The sequence below is a fragment of the Pituophis catenifer genome, unplaced genomic scaffold (genome assembly GCF_029215685.1).
Source record: "Pituophis catenifer annectens isolate HBS135680 unplaced genomic scaffold, rPitCat1.0.hap2 SCAF_3, whole genome shotgun sequence".
Taxonomy (NCBI): Eukaryota; Metazoa; Chordata; class Lepidosauria; order Squamata; family Colubridae; genus Pituophis; species Pituophis catenifer.
This window is the reverse complement of record NW_027256883.1, coordinates 64,094,514-64,117,766: the sequence shown is the minus strand read 5'-3', so window position 1 is coordinate 64,117,766 and position 23,253 is coordinate 64,094,514. Positions and strand designations below refer to the sequence as shown.

Below are 23,253 nucleotides of genomic sequence, written 5' to 3'. Positions count from 1 at the left end.
AAGTGTAACTTCTTAAATAATTTTGCTATGTGTAATAAATACCTTCCATAACTATCCAATCAATAGGGTGCAAACACAAGTGTAAAGTAAACTCATATACAAAGTATGGTCTGAAAATGTTAAATTTTAAATGTTAAATTAACAATATTAATATTATAACATCTTTCAGCTCTTTTGATTATGGTATCATAATGTAATGTTAATTAACAGAGATTGTAAATCATGGTGTGTGTTTTTCAAGGTAAAAAACAAAATGATATATTTAGCATCATAACTTTGCAATTCACCACATATAACATATATAGCATACACCTATTCTGAAAGCAGTATAATATTTGACCAGCCTCAAGAGTTGGATATTTCTCTTATTTACATGCATTCATATAGACTTGTTATGTTAATTCTGCCATTCTAACAAAGCAATTGTCAGTCTGGCTGATGCAAGAAAAAAAATATGTTTTTTTCATTATTAGCATTTTGGATCTTAAGATAAAAACTTGCTGAAGCCTGACAAATGCGCAATGGCATTAAGCTTACAACAACATTGATCAGTTTTCAAATTCTGGCATCTTTTAAATAAAGTAAAATGATAAAATAGTGCACATAAAGTTTTTGACTTTTTAGAGTTTTTTAAGCTGTTTTACATATATGTTTTGTTCTTGTCTTGCAATTACTATGAGGGGAGAGAGAAAGAGAAAGAGAAAGGGGGAGAGGGAGAGGGAGAAGGAGAGGGAGAGGGAGAGAGAGAGAGAAAGGGGCATATAATCTTTTTTAATATTGCAGTTTGCTGACTACTACTTCTCATAGTAGGTCAACTACATCCATTTAAATAAAATAATTCTAAGTAGACCCCTCAATCAGAGTTGATATGAACTGCATGGTTCTTAAATGCTATGTACTTAGTTTTAGACCATATGTATAAAATATTCATTTCCATAAGCACATAAAAGGCCAAAAAAAATTTATAGCATTTTGTGCATAATGTCACACAATGTATATATTGCATATTTTTCAGTTTAAACTGAAATTATGAAACAATTACTATACTGAAAAAGCCTGGATTCCTTCTCAAATTCAAATAACATTATCTTCATATTAAATATTTATTTTTATGCTTCAGAATTCTCACTAATCTATTCTCACATGCAGCTATCCTGGTGAGTCTTTTATTGAAAGCTGCAAAACTCAATATTAAAGAGTATCCTTTTTCCTCTCTTACAAATCCATGAAAGATTTGTGTGTTCCCACAGAAGTAGTCTTATACATACAGAATCCTAAATAGCACACCTATACAGCTGTGGTGGCACAGCTGAATTAAGGCTAATTCAGATGATTGCCAGGAGTTCAATCTTGACCCGCTCAAGGCTGATTCAGCCTTCCATCCTTCTGAGGTCAGTAAAATGAGGACACAGATTGTTGACTCTGTAAACTGTGTAAAGAGTGCTACAAAGCATTATGAAGCAGTATATAAATCCAAGTGCTATTGCTATTGCTTTGCTCCCTCATAACCTTTATACTTACCATGCATCCTTTCTATAAATTCCTTCTGCTTCTCCATCATCTGTTCATTTTTCAACACTTACAAGAAAACACACACTAGGAGAACAGAAGACCATTCCATTTACACATCACTATTAAGACTGTTGAGTGGGCATGTTTGTATTAAGATGAAAAGTATCTGGTTCAAAATGCAGTGGCTCATATGGTTTTCTGCAAGGCTAGATTTGCATATGTGTCACCACTTTTGCCGGAGCTACACTGGCTGTCAGTTTGCTTCCAGATTCAATTCAAGGTGTTGGTTGTCATCTTTAAAGCCCTGATCTGCAGCCCAGTTATTTGAAGGACCATCTTTTCTCAGTTATGATGATTCAACCCATCAGAACAGAGACGTAGGGATATATTGGGTCCCTTCTCTTAAAGGAGGGTCATCTGATGGGACCAAGAAGAAAGGCCTTCTCCATGTGGCTCCCTCCCTGTGGAAAATCATCACTGCATTAATAAGGTTGGCTCCCATTCTCACACTGTTTTGAAAGGCAACCTGAAGACCTGGTTTTGCCAATGGGCTTGGAGATTCCAGGATGATATGGAGCTCGTCAAGTGGTTGTCACCAAAGGGATAGAGGTTTATTGAATTTTGTATTGGGGTTTTATTTCTGCAAACTACCTGAAGTCACCATGAGTGAGTTGGGCAGCCTTATAGTTTTTCTAAATAAATAACTATACAGACTTATCCACTGTAATGAGATGTACTTTACGTGTTGCAATTAATCTGACTTTCTAAATGTACTGTATATTAATAAATCAGCATATGCATTTTTGCTGAAAGTTGGAATCACCTCTTCAGACACAATTACAATTATCACTACACAGGTAAAGTAGAAATAACATTTTTGTTTCCACAGGCTTTCTGGTCAATACTACAGTACATTGAATCCTCAAGGTATTCACTTTAAAAGAATAACAGTGTATGTCTTGCAGTGCTCATTAGGTTACCAAGATACTAACTACCAAACAACTTACAGAGCTACATCTTTAAAAACATGCAGTAGTTAAGAGCTGGATTATTTCAAACCATATAAAAATTAAGTGTTTTTTCTCCCTCTCCTGTACAGATTACAATATTTTCTTGTTATTCTACAGCTTTACAGCGCTGCTCAAAAGATGCAATTTCTTTAAACAGTGCAGAAGGTTCATGAAACAAGTATTTATTTTGAATGTCATTTTAAAATAAACATTTGTCTTTTAAAAAAAAAGATTGTTGCTCTGGCATCTTACAAATCAAGAGGTTCCTCTAAGATTCTGGGCAGCAACTTTTTTTGTACATGCGTAATGACTTATATTTACAGTCTTTATAGTCAGGCTGTTTAACAATTATCCTCTGGGAAGATTATAATCCAAAACAAAACAGAACAATTGGTACAACAGCAATTATTGCAGATGTTTCCAAGAGACATGAAGTAGTAGTGATGGGAAGCTTCAAGATAACTACTAGAAGCTAAGCTCTGCTAAATATGGTCATTCTGCAGAATTCCCTACTTTTCTTACGGATGACTTTTCTTTCAGAGGATGAAGAAGAGTTGTTCCTGACATGATGATAACCAACAGGGAATACTTACATTGTTAAAGAAGAAAGCAGGAATACCAGAAGACTCGGAAGAAAGCAATCATTTAATGCTGGAATTCCTGATTTTAAGAAAACCAAAGCTGAATGTAATTGAACACATACTTCAGTTTTAAGAAACCATATTTCAACAAATTCAAGCAATGATAAAGGATTCCATGGCAAAAACTGCTAATTGGAAAAGGAGCTCAAGATTGGTGAGAGTTTCTAAGGCAATATTAAAAACACAGCTGGAAATATCATAATGAGCAAAAGAATGTAGGGCAGTAGAGGCAGCCAAAGTAATTGCACAAAAGATTTACTGGAGCCCTGAATTTTTTTTTAAAAAAAAAAATACCTATATGAGATGAAAAGAGGAAGATTATGTACTGATCGTTAAGAAACATATCAGAAGAGTTACAGCTTCAAATGAGCTGAAATTCACAAAGAATAATTAAAAAAAAAAACCAAAAGGATTTCTTTAAATATTTTCAGAACAAAAGGAAAATTAAAAAAAATAATCAGTACATAGCAGCTCAGGAAAAATAAAAAACTAAAAAAGCTAACAGATAAAAAAGAAGGAACTATTCAATGTTTATTTTGATTCAGTCTTCTCTAAGAAGAGGGCATGAGGCAATTGTGAGGAAAAGGAAGAAGAGGCAGAAAGATGATGAGATTGATAGAAACCCAGTGAAAGAATACCTATTTACTGCAAATAAGAATAATTTATATTTTCATTGGGTTATTTCCCTGAAAGCTTATAGAGCATGCTGTACAGGTAGTCCTTGACTTACAACAGTAGTTGAGCTCGAAATTACAATTGTAAATTGTGTAAGTCGCTAAGTAAGTCACCGCATCTGATTTTACCACCTTTTCTGCAGTGGTCATTAAGTGAATCCATTGTCCATAATGGGCATTTTTTGCCAGAAAATGGAAGTAAATGCTGAGCACCCAAAATATGATCACGTGGCCATGGGGGGAGATGGGGACCAGCCATCAGAACTTTAAATCTGGGTCATTAGTAGCACTGGAAGGTCTGCTGTAACTTTGATCATTAAGTCATAAATTGAAAACTACAGTACCTGTAGTTATAATATAATTTGATTTCAGAAAAGCATTTAATGCCCATGACATTTAGTCTGATTAGAAACTAAATATGCCCAGGTTGGATGGCATGATAAATATATACATAAATTGCTCAAAAATTACACTCAAAGAATATTAATTCTTGATTCCCCATCAAACTGGAATGACATATTGACTAGGGTGTCTCAAGCTTTGCCGTGTGATTAGGAAAGGAGAAAGAGGGCTTGCTTTTCAGTTATTTGCAGCTAATATATTATTGGCTGAGATAGCTAACATACTGGAAGATAGAAATACAATTCAAAATGTGGATGATGAGGGGCAGCATAGCGGGGAAGACGTTTTCAGGGCAGAGAATGTAAGGCAGCCAAAAGGGCAGAGATGGGGAGAAGATGGGCAGATGGGAGGACTTGCAGCACTTCTGAGGTCTTAAATGTGAGCAGGCTGCTAAGGGTTAAATTCTGATCATGTGACCATGGGAGGGGGGACATAACTTTTGAGAACCAGTCATAAATACCATTCATTCAGCACTATTCTAACTTCAAATAGTTGCTGAACTGTAAATCCTATTTAAAATTTCCATTTAAAAATTAAAAACAATTCTCAATAATCATGATGGATATCAGGCACACATCTATAAAAGTAATAATTTGAAGCTCATGAACTTCCAAAATCATCCCCTCTTTCAGTAAGTTGCAAATATACACTATTGCTAAGTAAAAAAGATCAGTGTAGGTTCCCAGAAACATATTTTCTTGAAGTGGTGCTTCAAGGTTTCAGACTAAATTTAGATTAAATAATATTAAGTGTATTGATAACCCTAGAGTTTGGGGGGGTGGGAATACTATTTCAGGATGTATTCAAGGGATAGAACTGTTAGTTTACAATAATTTAAAAGTTCAAATTTAAATCATTTTTTTAAAAAAAATTACATTCAGCACACTGTTAAATGTTTTGAATATTTCAGCATCAGAAAGTTGTTCCTTTTTATGTCATCAGGTGGGCCTGACCTAACTTTCTCCCTCTTTTTAAACAATTTTAATATTTTAATATTTTTAATATCTTTAATACTCAAAGTCTAAATTGGTTTTAAATTGATTGGGTTTTAATCTGTCTGGGCCAAACTATTTAATTCGATTTTATTTCTGCTTTTTAAATTTTGTATGTATGTATTTTATTGTTGGCTGTTCACCGCCCTGAGTCCTTCGGGAGTAGGGCGGTATACAAATCAAATAAAAGTAAAGTAAAAGTAAAGTTCCAGTAGAGGAAAGGTACACAAAACTAGCAATTATGATAAACATGGAGTGGGGACTTTAGTTTCCCTAGGAAAGATACATCCTTTGGGACATTTTAGCTGAGGAAAAGGCAACTAATATGATATAGCTTTGGAAATAATTAATTATGTAACATACATTATCTAAAACCTACCGATATTCAAAATAAAAGAAAACAACTTTTTAACACTTGTCACAAATTAGACAGCTAATTAGACATTAGTAATCATGAAGGCTATATAGAACTTCCAGTTAATGAAAGTACTGCTGAAGCAAAAAATTATTGGAATAAAATTAAAATTTGGCTGGAAGAAATGACACAAATACGTATTAAATTTAAACCAGAGTTGTTCCTATTGGGTATCCTACCGGATAAAATTAAAAAGAAATATATTTATTTGATTATACATGTAATAACAGCTGCAAGAATTGTTTATGCTCAAAACTGGAAACAAGAGAAAATACCTGTGGAAGATGAAGTAATAAAAAAGATTTTAGATTGTGCAGAAATGAATCGATTAACCTTGTTGATTAAAGATAGGGAAGAATCAGAATATTTTAGAACATGGAATTATTTTTATTGTTGGTTGGAAAAGAGATATAAATGATTACTTTTATAACTATGTATAAAATTTTGAGAGTAAGAATATGACTACAGGAATGAACTTTTACAGTGGATTGGATGATGATTAAGATAGAAGAAACTTTTGGAACAAGAAGAACAAAAAGAAAAGTAAAAGTCAACATCAATATTTCACAGGAAAGAATTGATTGATGTTTTAAATGTTTATTTGTTTTATATAAAAAATAACATAAAAATTTAAAAAATGAAAGTACTGCTTATGGACAATCCAAAACATAGATTGTTGGCTATTGATTAATGTGGTAAATAGTTGCAGAACTTGGTATCCATTTAAGAAGTGAAATGTGAAAAAGACACAATTTGAAGACAAGCTGAAAGAGATGTTGGGGCAATTTGTTAATTATTTCCTTAGATTATACAGTATAGTAAATAGAAATCTAATTACTGATGAGTATTTAGATTCAATGCTAAACATAAAATTCACAGAGCAGCAAGAGGAAAACCTTATTTAATTAATAACAGAAGATGAAACCAAAGCAGTACAGAAATTGAAATTGAATTAATCTCCAGGACTTAATGGTATCCCTGCAATATACCTCAAGACCTTTCAGGAAATCCTATTTAAAATTTTAATCCAGGTAATGAACAAGATCCAACAATACCAAGTTGTTTTATCAAGGACAGAAGCTTTTATTTCTTAGTTTTACAAATTATCTAATTTGGTGCTAAATTGTATATGTAGATCTATTACAAAGAGGATAAATTATCTTGTAATTGAGTTAATGTGTATCAGAAATCATACCATTCCTTTAAAAGCTTGCAAATACTTATAAATACTGATGGAATTTAACTGAGCCAATGCCGAATACAATTTTATAGGTAAACCATTTTAAATCCTATTTAAAATTTCCGTTTAAAAATTTAAAAAAATTCTCAATGATCATAAATCAGTTAGAATCAATCACAATGACTTTTAAAGGAAGAGCCTGTAGTACAGTGGACTAAAGCACTGTTATTAACAACTGCTGCTTGCAATTACTGCAAGTTCAAATCTCACCAGGCTCAAGGCTGACTCAGCCTTCCATCCTTTCAAAGGTAAGTGAAATGAGGACCCAGATTGTGGAGGCAATAAGCTGACTTTGTATAAATATACAAAAGTATGAAGGCTATTGCTTAACGCATTGTAAGCCGCCCTGAGTTTCCGGAGAAGGGCAGCATATAAATTAAAGCAAAAAAAAAAAAATCCCAAATATGATTAAATATGATTAAATAATAGCCTTGGTGGCGCAGCAGACTAAAGCACTGTTAAGTAACACCAGCTGCCTGCAATTATTGCAAGTTCAAATCTCACCAGGCTCAAGGTTGACTCAGCCTTCCATCCTTTCGAGGTAGGTAAAATGAGGACCCAGTTTGTGGGGGCAATAAGCTTTGTATAAAAAAGAACACCGCTTGGGGGGGGCGAAAGCCCTACTAAGCAGGTATATACAAAAGTATGAAGGCTATTTCTTAACGCATTGTAAGCCGCCCTGAGTCTCTAGAAAAGGGCGGCATATAAATCGAACCAATAAATGAATAAATAAATAAATAAAATATGATAACTGGTAGTAAGCATAAATATAAGTAATAAATATTTAAGTGCTCATCTTCAAAATTTATCAATGCTACAACTGAGGCAATAACCAAGGAAAGAATTCTAAGAAAAAAGTATCTAAATAATCCAACAGCATTGCATTACTTCTTAATTTCATCTAAATTTCAGGTTATCTTTCCATCCATCTTCCATATTATGTAAATGAGTACATTATAAGTACAGCACCTACCCTATGGAACAATCTACCCCCAGAGATACGAGTGATCTCCGACCTCCGGATTTTTCGTCGGGCCCTAAAAACTTATTTTTTTCAGCTAGCCGGTCTGTCCTGATTTTAGGGTTAGTTTTAAAAATTTTAATATTTATTTTAATTGATAAGTTTTAAATTATGGGCCAAATTTATAAATTATTTTAACTTTATTTTTTAACTGTGATGTTTGTATAGATGTTTTTTATCTGGCTGTTCACCGCCCTGAGTCCGAAAGGAGAAGGGCGGTATAGAAATTCGAATAAATAAATAAATAAATAAATAAATTATACATTTTGATCCACACAAAATTGTCATTCAAATTACAATACTTCTCTTTATTTTTAAGACATATTTCATTCTGTCACACATTGTACCAAATAGAGTAGACATTATATTTGCTTAGTGTTCTCAATATTTTATTCTTTAAAATCTTTTCTCTAGGGAAAAAAAGACCTTGAACAGAATAAGTATAAAACTAGAGCAGAATATATCTGAATATTAAAATAATTCTGCAATAAATCAGTGGTGGACAAATTATGGTTTACACCTCTGTTTCCCGATTGTGCAGCCAAACATCAACAGTTAAGTCAATGCCACAAAACTTCCTCAGAAGTTGCCTGTTCCAACTGCTGTTATTTTACAATTCATTCTTAGAGGATAAGAGCCTTCAACAGCCACTATCATGGTCTGTCAACACTCTGTCAACACAAACCACTTTGCAAAGCTGTTTTATTTCTTAATGCAGATTAATTAATTAATTAATTAATTAATTAATTGGTTCGATTTATATGCCGCCCTTCTCCGGAGACTCAGGGCGGTTTACAATGCGTTAAGCCAGTGGTTCTCAACCTTCCTAATGCCACGACCCTTTAATACAGTTCCTCATGTTGTGGTGACCCCCAACCAGGGGTGGGTTCTAAAATTTTTTACTACCGGTTCTGTGGGCGTGGCTTATTTTGTGGGCGTGGTTTGGAGGTCATGTGACTGGGTGGGGGTGGCTACCTGGTCATGTGACCGAGTGGCCATGGCTATGTGTATAGGGACTACTCAGAGAGCTGAAAAAAGTCATTTCTGACAGGTCCTCACACTTTTGACTGGTCCTCACACTTATGACCATCCTCACATTTATGCCCGTGCAGCATTCTTAACAACCATGTCACTCATTTCACAGCTGCTTCTTTTCACCATGGTGATAAGATAGGGCAAAAAACGTAAAATGTGAGGATAGTCGTAAATTCGAGATCTGGTCAAAAGTGCGAGGACCAGTCAAAAATAACTTTTTCAGCCCTCTGAGTAGTCCATGTGCACAAAAAGACTACCCAGAGGGCTGAAAAAAGTGATTTCTGACAGGTCCTCGCACTTTTGACCGGTCTTCGCACTTATGACTGATCATTATTTATGCCCATTTTAGCATTCTTAACAACCGTGTCACTCATTTCACAACTGCTTCTCTTCACCATGGTGACAAGATAGGGCAAAAATGTAAAATGTGAGGACAGTCGTAAGTTCGAGGACTGGTCAAAAGTGCGAGGACCAGTCAAAAATAACTTTTTCAGCCCTCTGAGTAGTCCATATACATAAAAGGATACAGCAATAGAGAGGGATGAAGGAAGGGAAGGGAAATTAGAGTAGGAGTGAGGGTAAGAGAGGGAGGAAGAGAGGAGGAGAAGGAGAAAGGAAGAGGAAGTAGGGAGGAGAAGAAGAGGGGGAGGAAGAGAAAGTAAGAAGGAAAGAAAGAGAGGTGGTAGGTTTGAGGAGAAAGATTGCTGTACAATAAAAAAGATGAAAGGGAAGAAAGCCAACCCCAAACAAATATAAAGATATTAAGATAAAGAATGAATTGTTAAACTTTAAAGAATAAAAGAGAACAAATATGAATAAATAACAATAATTGGAAACACACATACAAACATACAATGTATTTTCTTTGAACAGAGTATTTGGCCGGTTCACAAATTTAAACAGTTTAGTCATTTCAATTAAATTTACAATTTCTATATTTCCTTTTTGCCATATTTATTCCTCATCTATTTTTGTAAAAAACCAATATTACCCTTCATCCTCATCTCTAATCTTAATCAAATTCAATTTTTCCCTTCTATTCTATATTATACCCCTTCCCATTGTCATCTATTTTTATAACCATCCTCACATTGGTTAATTATGTAATATTACAGTTGTTTAATATAAATTCAACATTTTAATATAAATCAATTAGTTATATAACTAGCTTTTTTGTATATTAATCAATATGAACATGAATATTCCAATTATTTCCATGCAATCCAATTTCTTACAAATCAATTAATTATATTTACCAATAATAATAAACCAAATAATTTCCCCCATATATTCCTCCAAACCACAACTTAACCATTTCTGCTTTCAACACAATATACAATTAATAGTATCTCAATTATTACAATTTCCTAGTTAAATAGAGCTTTTTTTCTTTTGTGTTTTAAAATCTTGAACTCTCCTCTTTTTCCCTAAATTTCCCATTGTTTGCACCTACCTTTTTTGGTGAGGAAAAAGAAAAGAAATCTGCCTGCCTAATTTTCCAACGTTGCAGCAACAGCAAAGCCAACAGCCTGCTTTACTTTCAGTTTCCTTTTTCAGCATAGCTAAGGGGGAAAAAAATTGCTCCAGCACTCTTTGCAAACAAGCAGCAGAGCCCTGAGCAAAACAGCTGAGAGCAAATCAGCTGAGAGTCGGGAGCCAATCTAATCAAAGGGCTAATTAGCCTATGCTGAAGCTCCACGGGCCAATAAAATTACAAAAAAACACCAAACCATTTGTTAAATTGCTGGCTCGCCCGCCTCTCGTCCACCACTATTTATTGCCAATAAACAGTGGTGCGGAGGGGCGCAGCAGAATCCCACCACTGGCTATAGGGCGGCCCTTTGAAGCCCCGCGGCAAGAATTTAAGCAGTTTTTTTCCTCTAGCCATCAGCTGGGACTCAGGAGGCAGCAATAGGTTGGGAGTGGACGGGGTAAGCTAACGGCCAGCGATCCAACAGAGCAGAGAGTGAGGGTGAGTGAAGGTGTGGGGGGGGCGAGAGAGGGCTTTGGCGACCCCTGTGAAATGGCCGTTCGACCCCCAAAGGGGTCGCGACCCCCAGGTTGAGAACCACTGCGTTAAGCAATAGCCTTCAAACTTTTGTATATACCTGCTTAGTAGGGCTTTCGCCCCCCACCCCAAGCAGTGTTCTTTTTTTATAAAAGTCAGCTTATTGCCCCCACAATCCGGGTCCTCATTTTACCTACCTCGAAAGGATGGAAGGCTGAGTCAACCTTGAGCCTGGTGAGATTTGAACTTGCAGTAATTGCAGGCAGCTGGTGCTACTTAACTTAATGTAGCATATCATAGTCTGGGTTTCAGTAGCTCAATAAATCTACAATTTGGTGCAAATCCTAGTGTTAGCCTAAATCAAGTCCTGGCTTTGGAGGAATATCCATGACCTCTCGACCATAAAGTCCCAATTTCTAGGAGCCTATTTCAGCAATATAAAGCAGTAGAAGTCTCACATAAATTACAGTATGGGAAACAATTTTGATGTTGCACCTGCATGAGAAACTGAGCAGAGTTACCATGTTGGTTTGTCTGTCTGCCTCAAGTATCCAGGCTATAACAGTTCACGAGGTCATTAGTGATAGCAAAGATTAACAAAAAAAAACCATATCTTTGCTTCCCTCTAGTGGTCACCTGGAAGTTTACATCTCAGAAATGGGAAACCTTGCTTGATATAGAGCAGGAGTACAGGGTGCAACAGCTAAAAACATCTATTAATCAGACTGTTTTGATAATGCAGATTTCTAGATTTTAATTTTTTAAAATCTTTCTTTAAAAATTAGAGCATATTGCTGGGCTCAGACAGCACATTACTTAACTATTGCATGAGCAAACAAAAATATCTGTGTTCACAAATCTCATTAAACCAGACCAAACAAACCATCTTTTAGTTTAATCTAATCTGTAAATGCTGTTTTATAAAGCAAAGCTATAGATATTTACTCAGAAATGTCCCTTTGATTTCCAAATAAATCAGAACAGACTGAAATTTAAATCAATAAAAGTTTCTTTTGTTTGTACTTCAAGTGTAATACAGATTTATATTAATATGTAATATACATTACCTCATTATTAATTTCCACAGGTCTTTTCTTTGGCTCTCCAATATCCAAATAACTGAAAAACAAGAAAACAAAATAGGTTATTTACTAATACGAAATGCAAAAAACTATATTTACAAGAATATACTTTTTCTTGCCTTATACTTGCTTATTTTCATCATTTTTCCTAATAACCAGTCAAAACATTATACTCATGTGACAAACTCAATTCTTAGTAGGCTGTTAGGAATATTTCCTTGTGTTTTTTAAATACTACAAGCTTGACAACTTTGAGTGGCTCTGCAGTGCATTCACCAGACAAGTGCTTAACCAATAAACCACATTATAGTGATTATAAATTCAATATGATTTACGATTCCAGCAAATAGCAATGACAAGGAATTAATATTATATAATGACAGGGTTACACTACATTTTAGGATATTTGCTTGTTATTTTAATAAACATTACACATTCTACAAATTCTACAAATATGAAAGTCTATATTCTATATTTTTAAGTCTTTATACAAGTCTGGTTCTTTTCTAAGCTTATGAGATGAAAATTTTAAACATTCATTTCAGTAAACTCTAAAACAATAAAATCTATCAAAAGTAAAAACATCATATAAGCAATGATTATATATAAATATATACTTCTAAATTGGTGTGATGTACTGTTTTGCTTAATTTAAAAAGTACAAGTTTCGGCAGAATTTGGATTTTTTTTTTTTTTTTGGTTAATAATTGATTAGCCATGGGAGAAGATTATAGGCAATAGTGTTTAAACCAAAGAGAATGCAAAGCACAGGGATGGAACTAACAAAAGGTGTGGGTGTGGGTGTGTGTGTGTGTGTGTGTGTGTGTATAGAGTACAGATATATTACCTCTGACATTACTTTATTAACACATATTAGAACACAAGAACATCAGCAAATTTTACTTCTAAAAGCAGGCAACAAAGTAAATTTATACTAAAGCATACCTGTTTTCTAAACTCATATTGATTTACATTATTTTACAGTAAGTCTCATTTCTACTTCCCCTAACGGATTATGGGAATTATAGTTTGGCTTCAATGCTGTAGTGTAAATGTTCCGTTAATGATCCATGAACTTTCATCAGGAGTAGCTTTCATGACAAGCTGAGTCTGTCATACCAATATGTTCCACACTACTGTTACCAGTCCTCTTTTGTCTTTTAGTCAGTCTAGTATGTATACTGAGGTAGGTAATATGACACCTTTCGGATATTTAGGGCTAGATCTACAAACTCTTTTTTTTTTATTAGTCATAGGAACTGCAAGTGAGGACCGCTGACATTAAAGATATATAAAGAATTTGAAATGGCTTGCTTCTGAATGGTAGCTTTAAATCAAAACTCAATTAATCAAAATTGTTAATGATGCTGGAATGGGACATTTCACTTAAATGTTCCATCATTTCTTAAAGAAAAAAAATGTATAGGGAGATAAAGATACATACAGAGAAAGCCTGGGAAACTGGGCCTATGAACCATTGTTTAGTTAAAACAATGGCTCATAGATTTTTAGTTAACTCTAAGAAAAAAATAATGCTTTTATCCTCTCCTTGGAGGATTTGTATATAAAAGATCACACATTTCAGTTTCTATATCATGTTGGTTGGAATAAACATATGACTACTTACTTTAGTTTTTTGAAAGCTTCTCTGCCACCAGCAACGTAATGCTCTCCACTTTGAATCTCATCTAGCTGACGAATGCGATGTCCACCACGGGGTGTATAAATATTCCGCACAGCTCCAAAAGGAGCATTCACACCACCTGTCACTTCCTTTAGAAAGACATCAAAACTGGACACCTTCTTCTCATGGATAACAACACGCCGGCCAGGGAAAAAAGGGTCTCCATTGCGATACACCATCACACTCTTCACCACAGGCTGTGACAGACATGTTGGCTTGGCACTGGGACTACTCATAGCCGTCTTTGCACTCTCCTGTCCTGGGTCCTGTTGGTAATGAACACAGTGGTTTGCAAACCTGTAGGTTTAAGAAGAATATAATTTAATTTCTTTCACTGTTTCTCTCTGACAATTATCTTTGAATTCCAATTTTGCGGTATAGGCACTGCATACACATCTACAGCATGACTGGTACACCAGAGCAACTGCCAATAGTATTTCTATTTCTAAAAAAACAGGGAGGCTCTTAAAGTCTCCCAAAGGTTTTAGTTCCATAACAGTTCAAAGAGTCCTTCTGCTAGGCAACCAATTCTTGCCAGTCTCTTAAGAATAGTAAAGTCATCACGACTTCCTTCTCCTACATATTCATACAAACTAAAGATGCAAAGCAGAAATGCTTATTACATACAGTGAAGAAACCACATTCCTCCCCAACTCTGCTGTTATGGAAGTCCCAGAAAACCCACTTTTAAAAATATTTCAATTAAGTATCACATGTTCACATTCACTCCTCTTTTTGTTCATTCTGTTCTGTTTTCCTTATCTTCTTCACTTAAAAAATAAATAGCCATAAATGAGCCTACCATGAAATTCAGAGAATAAAGGAATTGTTTATTATCAAATATTAAAAGGCATGTGTAATTTACAGTAATTTTAATAGTAGCTGGCAGAAGCACAAAAAGAAATGACAGAATATAGAAAAAATATAGTTGGGAGGTTGCAAAATTTATTTAGAAAATGTTCATATTAAAATGGACATTTTTCAATGGAATAAAAAGTTGAATGAAACATTAGCATTCTTTACAGCTTCCACTGAAGAGAGTAAACAATAAGCAGAGAGGGACAATCTTAAAAGTTATTTCAATTATATAATTCACCTATACTGATATTAATGGGTACCATGGTTCCCAGCATGTTAAAATGCCACTCCCAAAATTTATTATTATATTGAGAAGAAAAGTTTTTTGTTATCAAATTATATTAGCTTTTTTTTTTTTTACAAAGAGAAGCATTAAAAAATTGTGAGTCCCTTACATATAACCCACCAAATTTATCATACACTGAATCATCTCAAGATCACTACATTTCATTCCTCTGTCGTTTGGTTTCAAGGTATGTGGCTATAGTCTCACTCCATTTTGGCCCATTTCATTCATTCAGGGTTTTGTCCTCCACCACCTGAGTAAGGTAAGAAGGAAAACAGAGGATGCCAACCTGCTAGTCCAAATTTCTGTCTACTTGTTGCAAAGATGTGTCCTACATACATCACACAGACACACACCTAAGTGAACACCAGGTTAACTACAATGTTGTTATATTTTCAGCATGATCCAACCACCAAGAAATTGAGCTATTTCTTTCCTTCCTTCCTTCCTTCCTTCCTTCCTTCCTTCCTTCCTTCCTTCCTTCCTTCCTTCTCTCTCCTTCCTTCCTTCCTTTTCTCTCTCTCTCTCTCTCTCTCTCTCTCTCTCTCTCTCTCTCTCTCTCTCTCTCTCTCACACACACACACACACACACACACACACACACACACACAAACACACTTTTCCCCCTCTTTTTGCTTTTTTCATTTCACCACCACCAATTGTGGCCACTTGGAACTTGATCCCAAAGGAGAGAACTTTTTGCCAGGGGACCGAAAGCAACTCTGCCGTTTCCGCCCACGAGCTACCGTAACTGTCAATGTAGGTGAAAAGAGGCGGCTTTCCATCCAGCTTAGACCACGCCGTCGACTTGCAGAGCCAGTCGACTTGAGAAGAATGCCTCGAAAGCCACAAATCCTGTGGGGAAAGAGGGAAGAGAACCGCGCCAAGCCAGGACCGTCGTCCCGGCGTCGAGCAAAGAGCGGAGAGGAGAAAGCGAGGGAGGCACCTGAGCGCAGCAAAGTCCCTCCCGAAGCCTCTTTTCACCCCTGGAGAGCTCGGCCGCCCTTCTCTCTTCCTCTCCGCCTACCACGGGTTCAGCTTTGGGCACCATGAGCTCTCCTCCCCAGGGGCGACCGAGGTTTCGGGCTGGTGCCGGAGCCGTGGCTGCCACAGCCAAGCGCCCTCATGGTTCCCGAACTTGAAGAGAAGGCAGCAGGGAAGGCGTGGCGGTTCCCGGCCGCGGGTTTCTGCTCCCGGAATGCTGGACTTTTTTTTTTCCTTCCCTGTCTGCTGTTGCCAAGGCAACACACCTAGCTCGGGAGCAAGGTGTGTGTGGGGGGGGAGTCGGGGGGGTTGCAACCTGGAGGCCCTGCCAGGGACCTCCCGGGAGGGAAGTTTGCGAGGGGTCGTGGCTTCTCTAGCCTGATCCCCGAGCAAGGGAGAGAAAGGAGAGTGATGACACTTGCAGGGGTGGGGGACAAGAGGGCCAAAAGGCACCATTGATATCCTGGCCTAAGCTCCCAAGTACCTGTGGGAGTCGTCTGCGCCTGGGGAGATTCAGTGGGGGGGAGAGTCTTGTAAGCAAAAATGGCAGTTGGGACTCCCTGATTGCTCCCCAGTGGATGGGGTTCCAAACTGCTTTTGTCAGCCATTCTTCATTTTTGCCATTATGTCCTTGAAACACTTACTGTCTTACACCTACTCCCCCCTCAGGATGTTCTAAGTGTCTTTAGTGGAGAGGCATGTGGCATACTTTCTCCCCCCACCCCCCACCCCCCACCCCCAGAAATTAAAGGAAATTGTAGTTTGGCACGCTTTCATGCAACAGTCTTCTTCTGAGAGATGGTGCGATTTAGTGATTACAGTGGGTTCAAGTCCACCCTAAGGACTGATTTGAGTCAAGTCATTGTCAGCCCAACTTCTAGATGAACACCAAAATAGCCCTTTTTTAAAAGAAAAAAAATAAGTTTTTAATCCAGTTTATTTATTTTAAGAATGATAAAGGATTTCTTATTACAGAAGACTTAAAATCTTTATGATGGTTGTATATTTATAACACAAGCTTTAACATCATTTATTCGTAGTCTTATTAGCTGTGCCATTAAAAAAAAACATTTTTATAAGACAGCAAAGCCAAAGGGGTAAATCATTAAAAAAACACCTCGAGATTGGATGAAAAATATATTTGGCACTTTTTTTTATGTTCTGAGTGGTCCTTGTCTATTACCATGATGTCTGGTTGATTGGCCAATACCTGCCTGTCTATCTGAATCTGAAAGTTCGACAGAATTTTAGCTGTCTTAGTCTCCACAACCTTCTCTTGGATCTCCCATCTGGCCTTGGAAGAATCTAGCATGTACACTGTACAGATGTTCCTTTACGCAATGTCAGCTACTTGCTTGTGTCATTTAGTATATGCTGGTCCTGCCTATATCTTATTATTGTATGTTGGACTGTCTCCGAGGCCTTTCTGAGGCATAGTCGGTACTTCAGCTCCTATCTAGTGTGGTAGACTCCTGTTTCTATGGATCTGGTGTTTAGTGACTGTTTTGTGCTGCAATGATCAGTGCTTCAGTGCTGTCTTTTAGTCCAGCACTTTCGAACTACTGCTAGGATTTCCCAATGTCTGCCAACCTAGCTGCCTGTCAGTGGTGCCTGTCCTATGCAAAGTCATATCTTGCCACGGAGCTTTCTTTGCTTGATCCCATGTCTGTCGCTGCCTCAGGCATTCTATCAGTAGTTCATCTTTGGATGCCATGTATTCTTGGATGCTCAGGACATGGCTTTGACACTCACCAACCAATCAATTTGCATTCTTCTAAATTGCTCTAGGAGCAGAGAACTGTAGAGAGGCACACTCTGCTCTGCTTTCTTAGCTATGGACTCTGTGTTCTTCTCATGAAGAACATTACAGAAAGGAGCAAAACAAAGAAGACTCTTACATCAGCCACTGATAGATCAGCTGCTAGCAGTTGCTCCTTTCATTGGCAACAGGTCCAAGAACAACCTCTTCCTTTTCAGTCAAGCATAACAAGCTAAAACCATTTGATAAGAATGCCAAATGAAGAACCACCCTCTCCATTATCCTTTTACTTTTGATTGTTTAGTCTGATGGAAGGGCCTGTTTTTCATTTTTAACAGGTTTGGGATACTTTGGGGGACAATAATTTTCTAAAAAGTAGTATAAAGTGGAATGCCAGCCTATACCCTCTTATTAGTTCAATTTATATTTTATTTATTAGTTCAATTTATATGCTGCCCTTCTCCGGAGACTCAGGGCGGCTTACAATGCGTTAAGCAATAGCCTTGATACTTTTGTATATACCTGCTTAGTAGGGCTTTCGGCCCTCCCTAAGCGGTATTCTTTTTTACACGAAGTCAGCTTATTGCCCCCACAATCCGGGTCCTCATTTTACCTACCTCGAAAGGATGGAAGGCTGAGTCAACCTTGAGCCTGGTGAGATTCGAACTTGCAGTAATTGCAGGCAGCTGGTGCTAGTTAACAGCACTTTAGTCTGCTGTGCCACCAAGGCTCTTTTATCTAGGAGTACTTTCATTGAGGACTTTTATCAAGGACTTTGTAGGAATTGACTAGGCTGTGCCCGAAGGAGGAGTCAAACACGTCATCAGTCTCGAGTCCCTTCACACCCACAAGAGATCTATAGTAACTCCGGCCCACCTTGAATTCCATTGACTCTTATCTACTGCCTATTTGCTTTAACCATTAGTAGCTCAGCTTTTTGTAGAGAGCTTCAAGCTCTGTCATTACCTAGGACTTCTACATTAGTTTGAGTGGAATCACCCATTCAGAAAATCAGATGAATTTTGCATAACAATCCTGTGCATGACAGGGAAAAAATATGGAACCTTGTATAGCACGAATAGCTATGGTAGGAACTTTCATCTTGAAAGATCAGAGATATTTTTCCCATGCTCAGTCTTAAGTCTTTGCTCATAGAAATTTTATTGAATTTTATTAAGAAATCAAAGGGTTATTGGCAATTTTCCAATGTTTTTGTTCTTTGTAATAAAGATAGTATCCTGGTCCAGACATATTTTTCTTGTGGGTCAATAATGTGTTTTCCTTTCATTTTATGAGAAATGGCTGGATTGCAGAATGAGAGAGTAGGAGAGGAGGAGGTTAAAGTCATTTTGCTGACATGCAACATAGCTGACACACAAAAGACATGATAGACAAACAAGATGATCCAAATAAGTGTGAGACAGTGTTATGGAATGTTATCTATGAGAAGTTATTAGTGAATCGAATGTGATTTCATAGTTAAATTTTAGCTGAGGAGAGATCAAATATAGTTACTGTAGGCAACTTTTCATAGCATTGTGACTGCTAAGGCGATAGCATGTCCAGTTGTGGAAGTGGACTCAGAAAGAGAGTAAAAAAAAATAGACATTTTTCAAATTAAGGATTTGGGCGTAGTCCATGGACTTCAAAACAACCAATCAATCAACTCTGGATCATTGCTCAGCTATCAACAAAAAGAATCTCACATATTGTACTTTGGGAAAGATATGAGCAGAACACAAATTAGGAAAAAATAATTGCACTTGGCAAGACTGAGAGAAGCACTGTACAATGGCAATGGCTAACAGATACTGTAGATGTGATCCAAAAGGAAATATATGAATTTCTAGTTAAAACAGGTCAGAATGGCATGTGTGTATAAAATCATCAGAGGTAAAAACACCATATGTAAAACATGTCTCAATGAAACACAGAATTGAAGAAGCTCCTTGGATAAGAAGCAAAACATCTTCAAGGTAAAACAAGGTCCAGTTGGCTTTTGAAAAAGCACCTTTGGGACAATCATGATGTGGATGAGTGAGAATTTCCATAGAGACTCAGTAGAACCTAAGAAATTAGCACTCCTAACTCATTAAGATGTTTCAGGAAGAAAAGCAAGCATAGTACTTTTCTGCCTTCTGAAGCAGCAAACTCCAGACTTTAAAAGACTATTAAAACATGGATCAGCCATGGGGCTAGTGGGAGTTGGGGCGGACTGTTTGTTGCTAACTTTGCTGGTGGTGGTGGCAAGCTCCACTCCTTTTTATTAAAGAGGTTTTCAACCAAATATAAACAGTACAAATGTTAAGTTAAAGTAAGAAGACTAAAGAAAAAAGAGTAAAAAAGAAAAAAAGAAAAAACATTTTTTCTATATGATGAAGGGAAAAAAAGGAAAAAGTTACAAAGAAGTGGCTTCCGATCTTCTTTATTTAAAGTTGAGTTTTCCTTTTTTCAGAAAAAAGTTGACAAGGGAATTTATTTTATTGGTTGTCAGAGTAGTTGGGTGATCTAGCAAATTAATACATTGTTAATGTATTTCTATTGCTTTTTAAAAGACAAAAAAGGAAAAAATACAAAGATAATTATGAAGAGTGTATACATTGTCAAAGAAAAGAAAATGCATAGAACATGCTTTTAAAAAAACTGAAAATTACAACAAAGAAAAAAAAGTATATCATTTTAAAAGGAAATAGTTACAATTCTATATATGTTTATAATATATATAAATTATTCAAGTACATATATATTTTTAATATTTATATAACTATCAAAACCTATTGTATTTTGTATTAATGAATCCTATATTTTATTTTAGTTGCCCATATAAAATCTACATCTATTGGCAATTCACTCAGAGGAGTATTTTTTTAAAAAAAATAGATGAATTATACTTTTAACCTTTTTTGCAGCTTTCTTATGTATATTTCAAAATCAACTCAAAATGTTGACTTCAATAGACCTTTCTTGTTCTCTAAGTTGGATAAGTGATTTTCGAGAAATACATCATTAACCAAGTTTCAAAATCAATATCAAATCAGCTGAGATGATATGGGCTCTAACACTAAGAAACATCAGGCCTGGGTACTATGATGAACGAAGACCACCATGGCCCACCAGGGTTCTAGGTTAGATTGAGAAGTTTAGAACACATCCTCAAGAAAATTCATGGCAAGCCAATTCCATTTTGTTACCCAAAGAAATCCCCCAATTTGGATGTTGATTAAGCCACAAGATACGAGCTCAACTCAGGAGAAACTTGCTGCCCAGTAGGTTTTTATAAAGTCTGAAAACTTTGGTTGCATATCTATCTTTTAAAAAAAACAAACAGTCCTGATTTCAAAGCAGGTGATGATAAAAGCACTCAGGAATTTTTCCTTTCTTTTTATCTCAGCATTCAGGAAAGAAAATAAACTCTCCCCTGCTGTGAGCTATGAAGAAGATAGTTAACCATTACCAAAAAAGTAATTTGGTGTAAAGCAGCTTTTGATGTACTGCAGTTACTGGTTAACACTAGTTGTGTTTTTCAATTTTGTACTAAATTAATACATATGAAAGTACAGCATTATCATTTCATCTACAAATTCCTTAGGTGTGTGCTTTTTAATTTTATATGATTTATTGGGTTTTTTTTTTTTTAATCAGTGGGACAAATAGCAATGTTTAAAGGTTTGTGCTGCTGGACTCAATGGCTCCAAGCTAGCTCTGAGAAGTATTTAGACAAAGATACCATTTGTTCACATTATTCCATAATTAATATCCATAAAAATACTGCTAAGGAACATGGCCCAGTTTGACCCATGCTTCGTTTCCAATCAACTTATAAGCTGTGAGGTGGAAAAGTATTGCCACATAGAGAAAAAGTTATTTGGGTTTGATAGTGTTAATCACTATTGTGCTCAGTTTTAGCTTTGGAATTGTCTGTACGGTGATATATAGAATACCAGTAGTATCTAATACAGTGAAAACCAGGAATTGCTATTCCCTTATAGTTGTTTATAAATAAAGCCATTTTCCATTTATATAAATGTTATAATATTTATATACATTTCTTAAATATCTAAAGGTTATGCCAATTATAGTCCTTGTTCATGCTCTTTACCTCAAGTTTGAAAATAGCTTATAATGTAAAATTTGTAAGGCAAGAAATATTATTTAAGTATCTAAGAATAGTTAATCTATTAAAGTCATATCAGTTTTAAGCCACCTAGAGTAAAATCAGTTTTGTCTGATAAACGCAACCATTTCAAGATTTTGCACACACACATACACACAGACCACACATCACTGCCATGAATATATTGCATTGACAGGTATATCTACTATGCCTATGTACAGCCACGGTAAGTTTCATTTGAATATTATTGCTTCAGAATGTAGTGCTACCCAGTGACTTGTATGTTGAGAAGTAATGTTTAAACTGCTGTGCTGCAAACTTGTTCTGAATATGTTTGTTGTGGACTTTGCAAGGAGTTGCCCCAGTGCCCCCTAAGAAAGAGCTGCAATATACCTAAATGAAAGTAAACTTTAGCAAAATAATTATGCGGTTTTACTTCTAAATATATACACTTTTCTAGGGGTATATTTAAGATCAATATTACGAAAAAATAGCCCAGATCACAAAACCAATACAACCTAAGACTACGAAAAGAAAAAAATCATTCTTCTTCCAATAATACAGAATTATTGTAATCTAACACAGGTTTAAATTCCAGCCACTGGACAAAGAAATGAGAGGCAGGAGTGACTCCAAAATGGAGTTTCCTACTACTTTTTTATTCAACTGTGGAATAGCGGATGAAACAAGAACACCAAAAATACAGTGTACCAATGCACAATGTTGTTTATGAAAGAAATGTAGGGTTGTTGTTGAAACTAAATTGTGTATGTGTTAAAAAGTAATTTGGCTACTTCCTAAAAGTGATATAGAGGATGACCAGTAAAATGTGTGCAACTAACCTACATCAAATCATCACAGGAAAGTGGCATTCACATCACATTATTATTTTAAATGATCTCTGAGTACAAAGAAATTAAGTGAAAGAAACTATGCTCTTTTAATAGTCTGGTATTAATCTAATTCTTTTTTTACATATGTTCTGGCAAGAAAAAAATGGGTCCTCAACAGTAATTGAGAATGTTTATGAATAGGCCAGAATGATTTATACACTCAGGATAATACAGAATTGCTGCTTTCTTTTCCACACGATAGTTCTTTTTATGTATTTATTAAATTTATATGCTGTCCATATCAATGTCCAGCGACTATTAGTATCCATTCTTTTGAGAACTATGTCCTGACATCTACTAACATAAAAACGTTTATTTCACATACTGCCACCTGCCGCAGGCACACAAAATGACAGTTCTTTTACACAAAAATAATTTACAAGGTATTAGAGATCCAAGCAGATTGTTTTTCACCTATAACACTTGTGTTTTTATCTTATGTCTATTCACAGAGAGAGATTAAGAAAGAAAAGTGGAAAAAATGAAGACTGCATTGCATTGCTTATGAATTATTACTATACCAATAACTTGACCTCATGGTCCTAGAAACATGCACCCATTCCACAGTCACAAAATTATCAAAACAATTCAAATACTTCAAATGCTGTCAGGATCTGTACTGAGTTATCATTAATTGGCTTTC

General features: G+C 35.9%; 1 protein-coding gene across 1 annotated transcript in view; it reads right to left on the bottom strand.

Annotated features, from left to right (window-relative positions):
- The window catches only part of DCDC2 (doublecortin domain containing 2), a 52,954-nt gene extending 38,987 nt beyond the window's left edge, over positions 1–13,967 (bottom strand). Inside the window, exons 1-2 of the mRNA XM_070942471.1 lie at positions 13,660–13,967; positions 12,018–12,069 (exon numbers count right to left, since the gene is read on the bottom strand). Of these exons, the coding sequence (XP_070798572.1) occupies positions 12,018–12,069; positions 13,660–13,952 (345 nt within the window). The 5' untranslated portion in view covers positions 13,953–13,967. The remainder of the gene's footprint in view (positions 1–12,017; positions 12,070–13,659) is intronic.
- Positions 13,968–23,253: the final 9,286 nt, after the last annotated feature.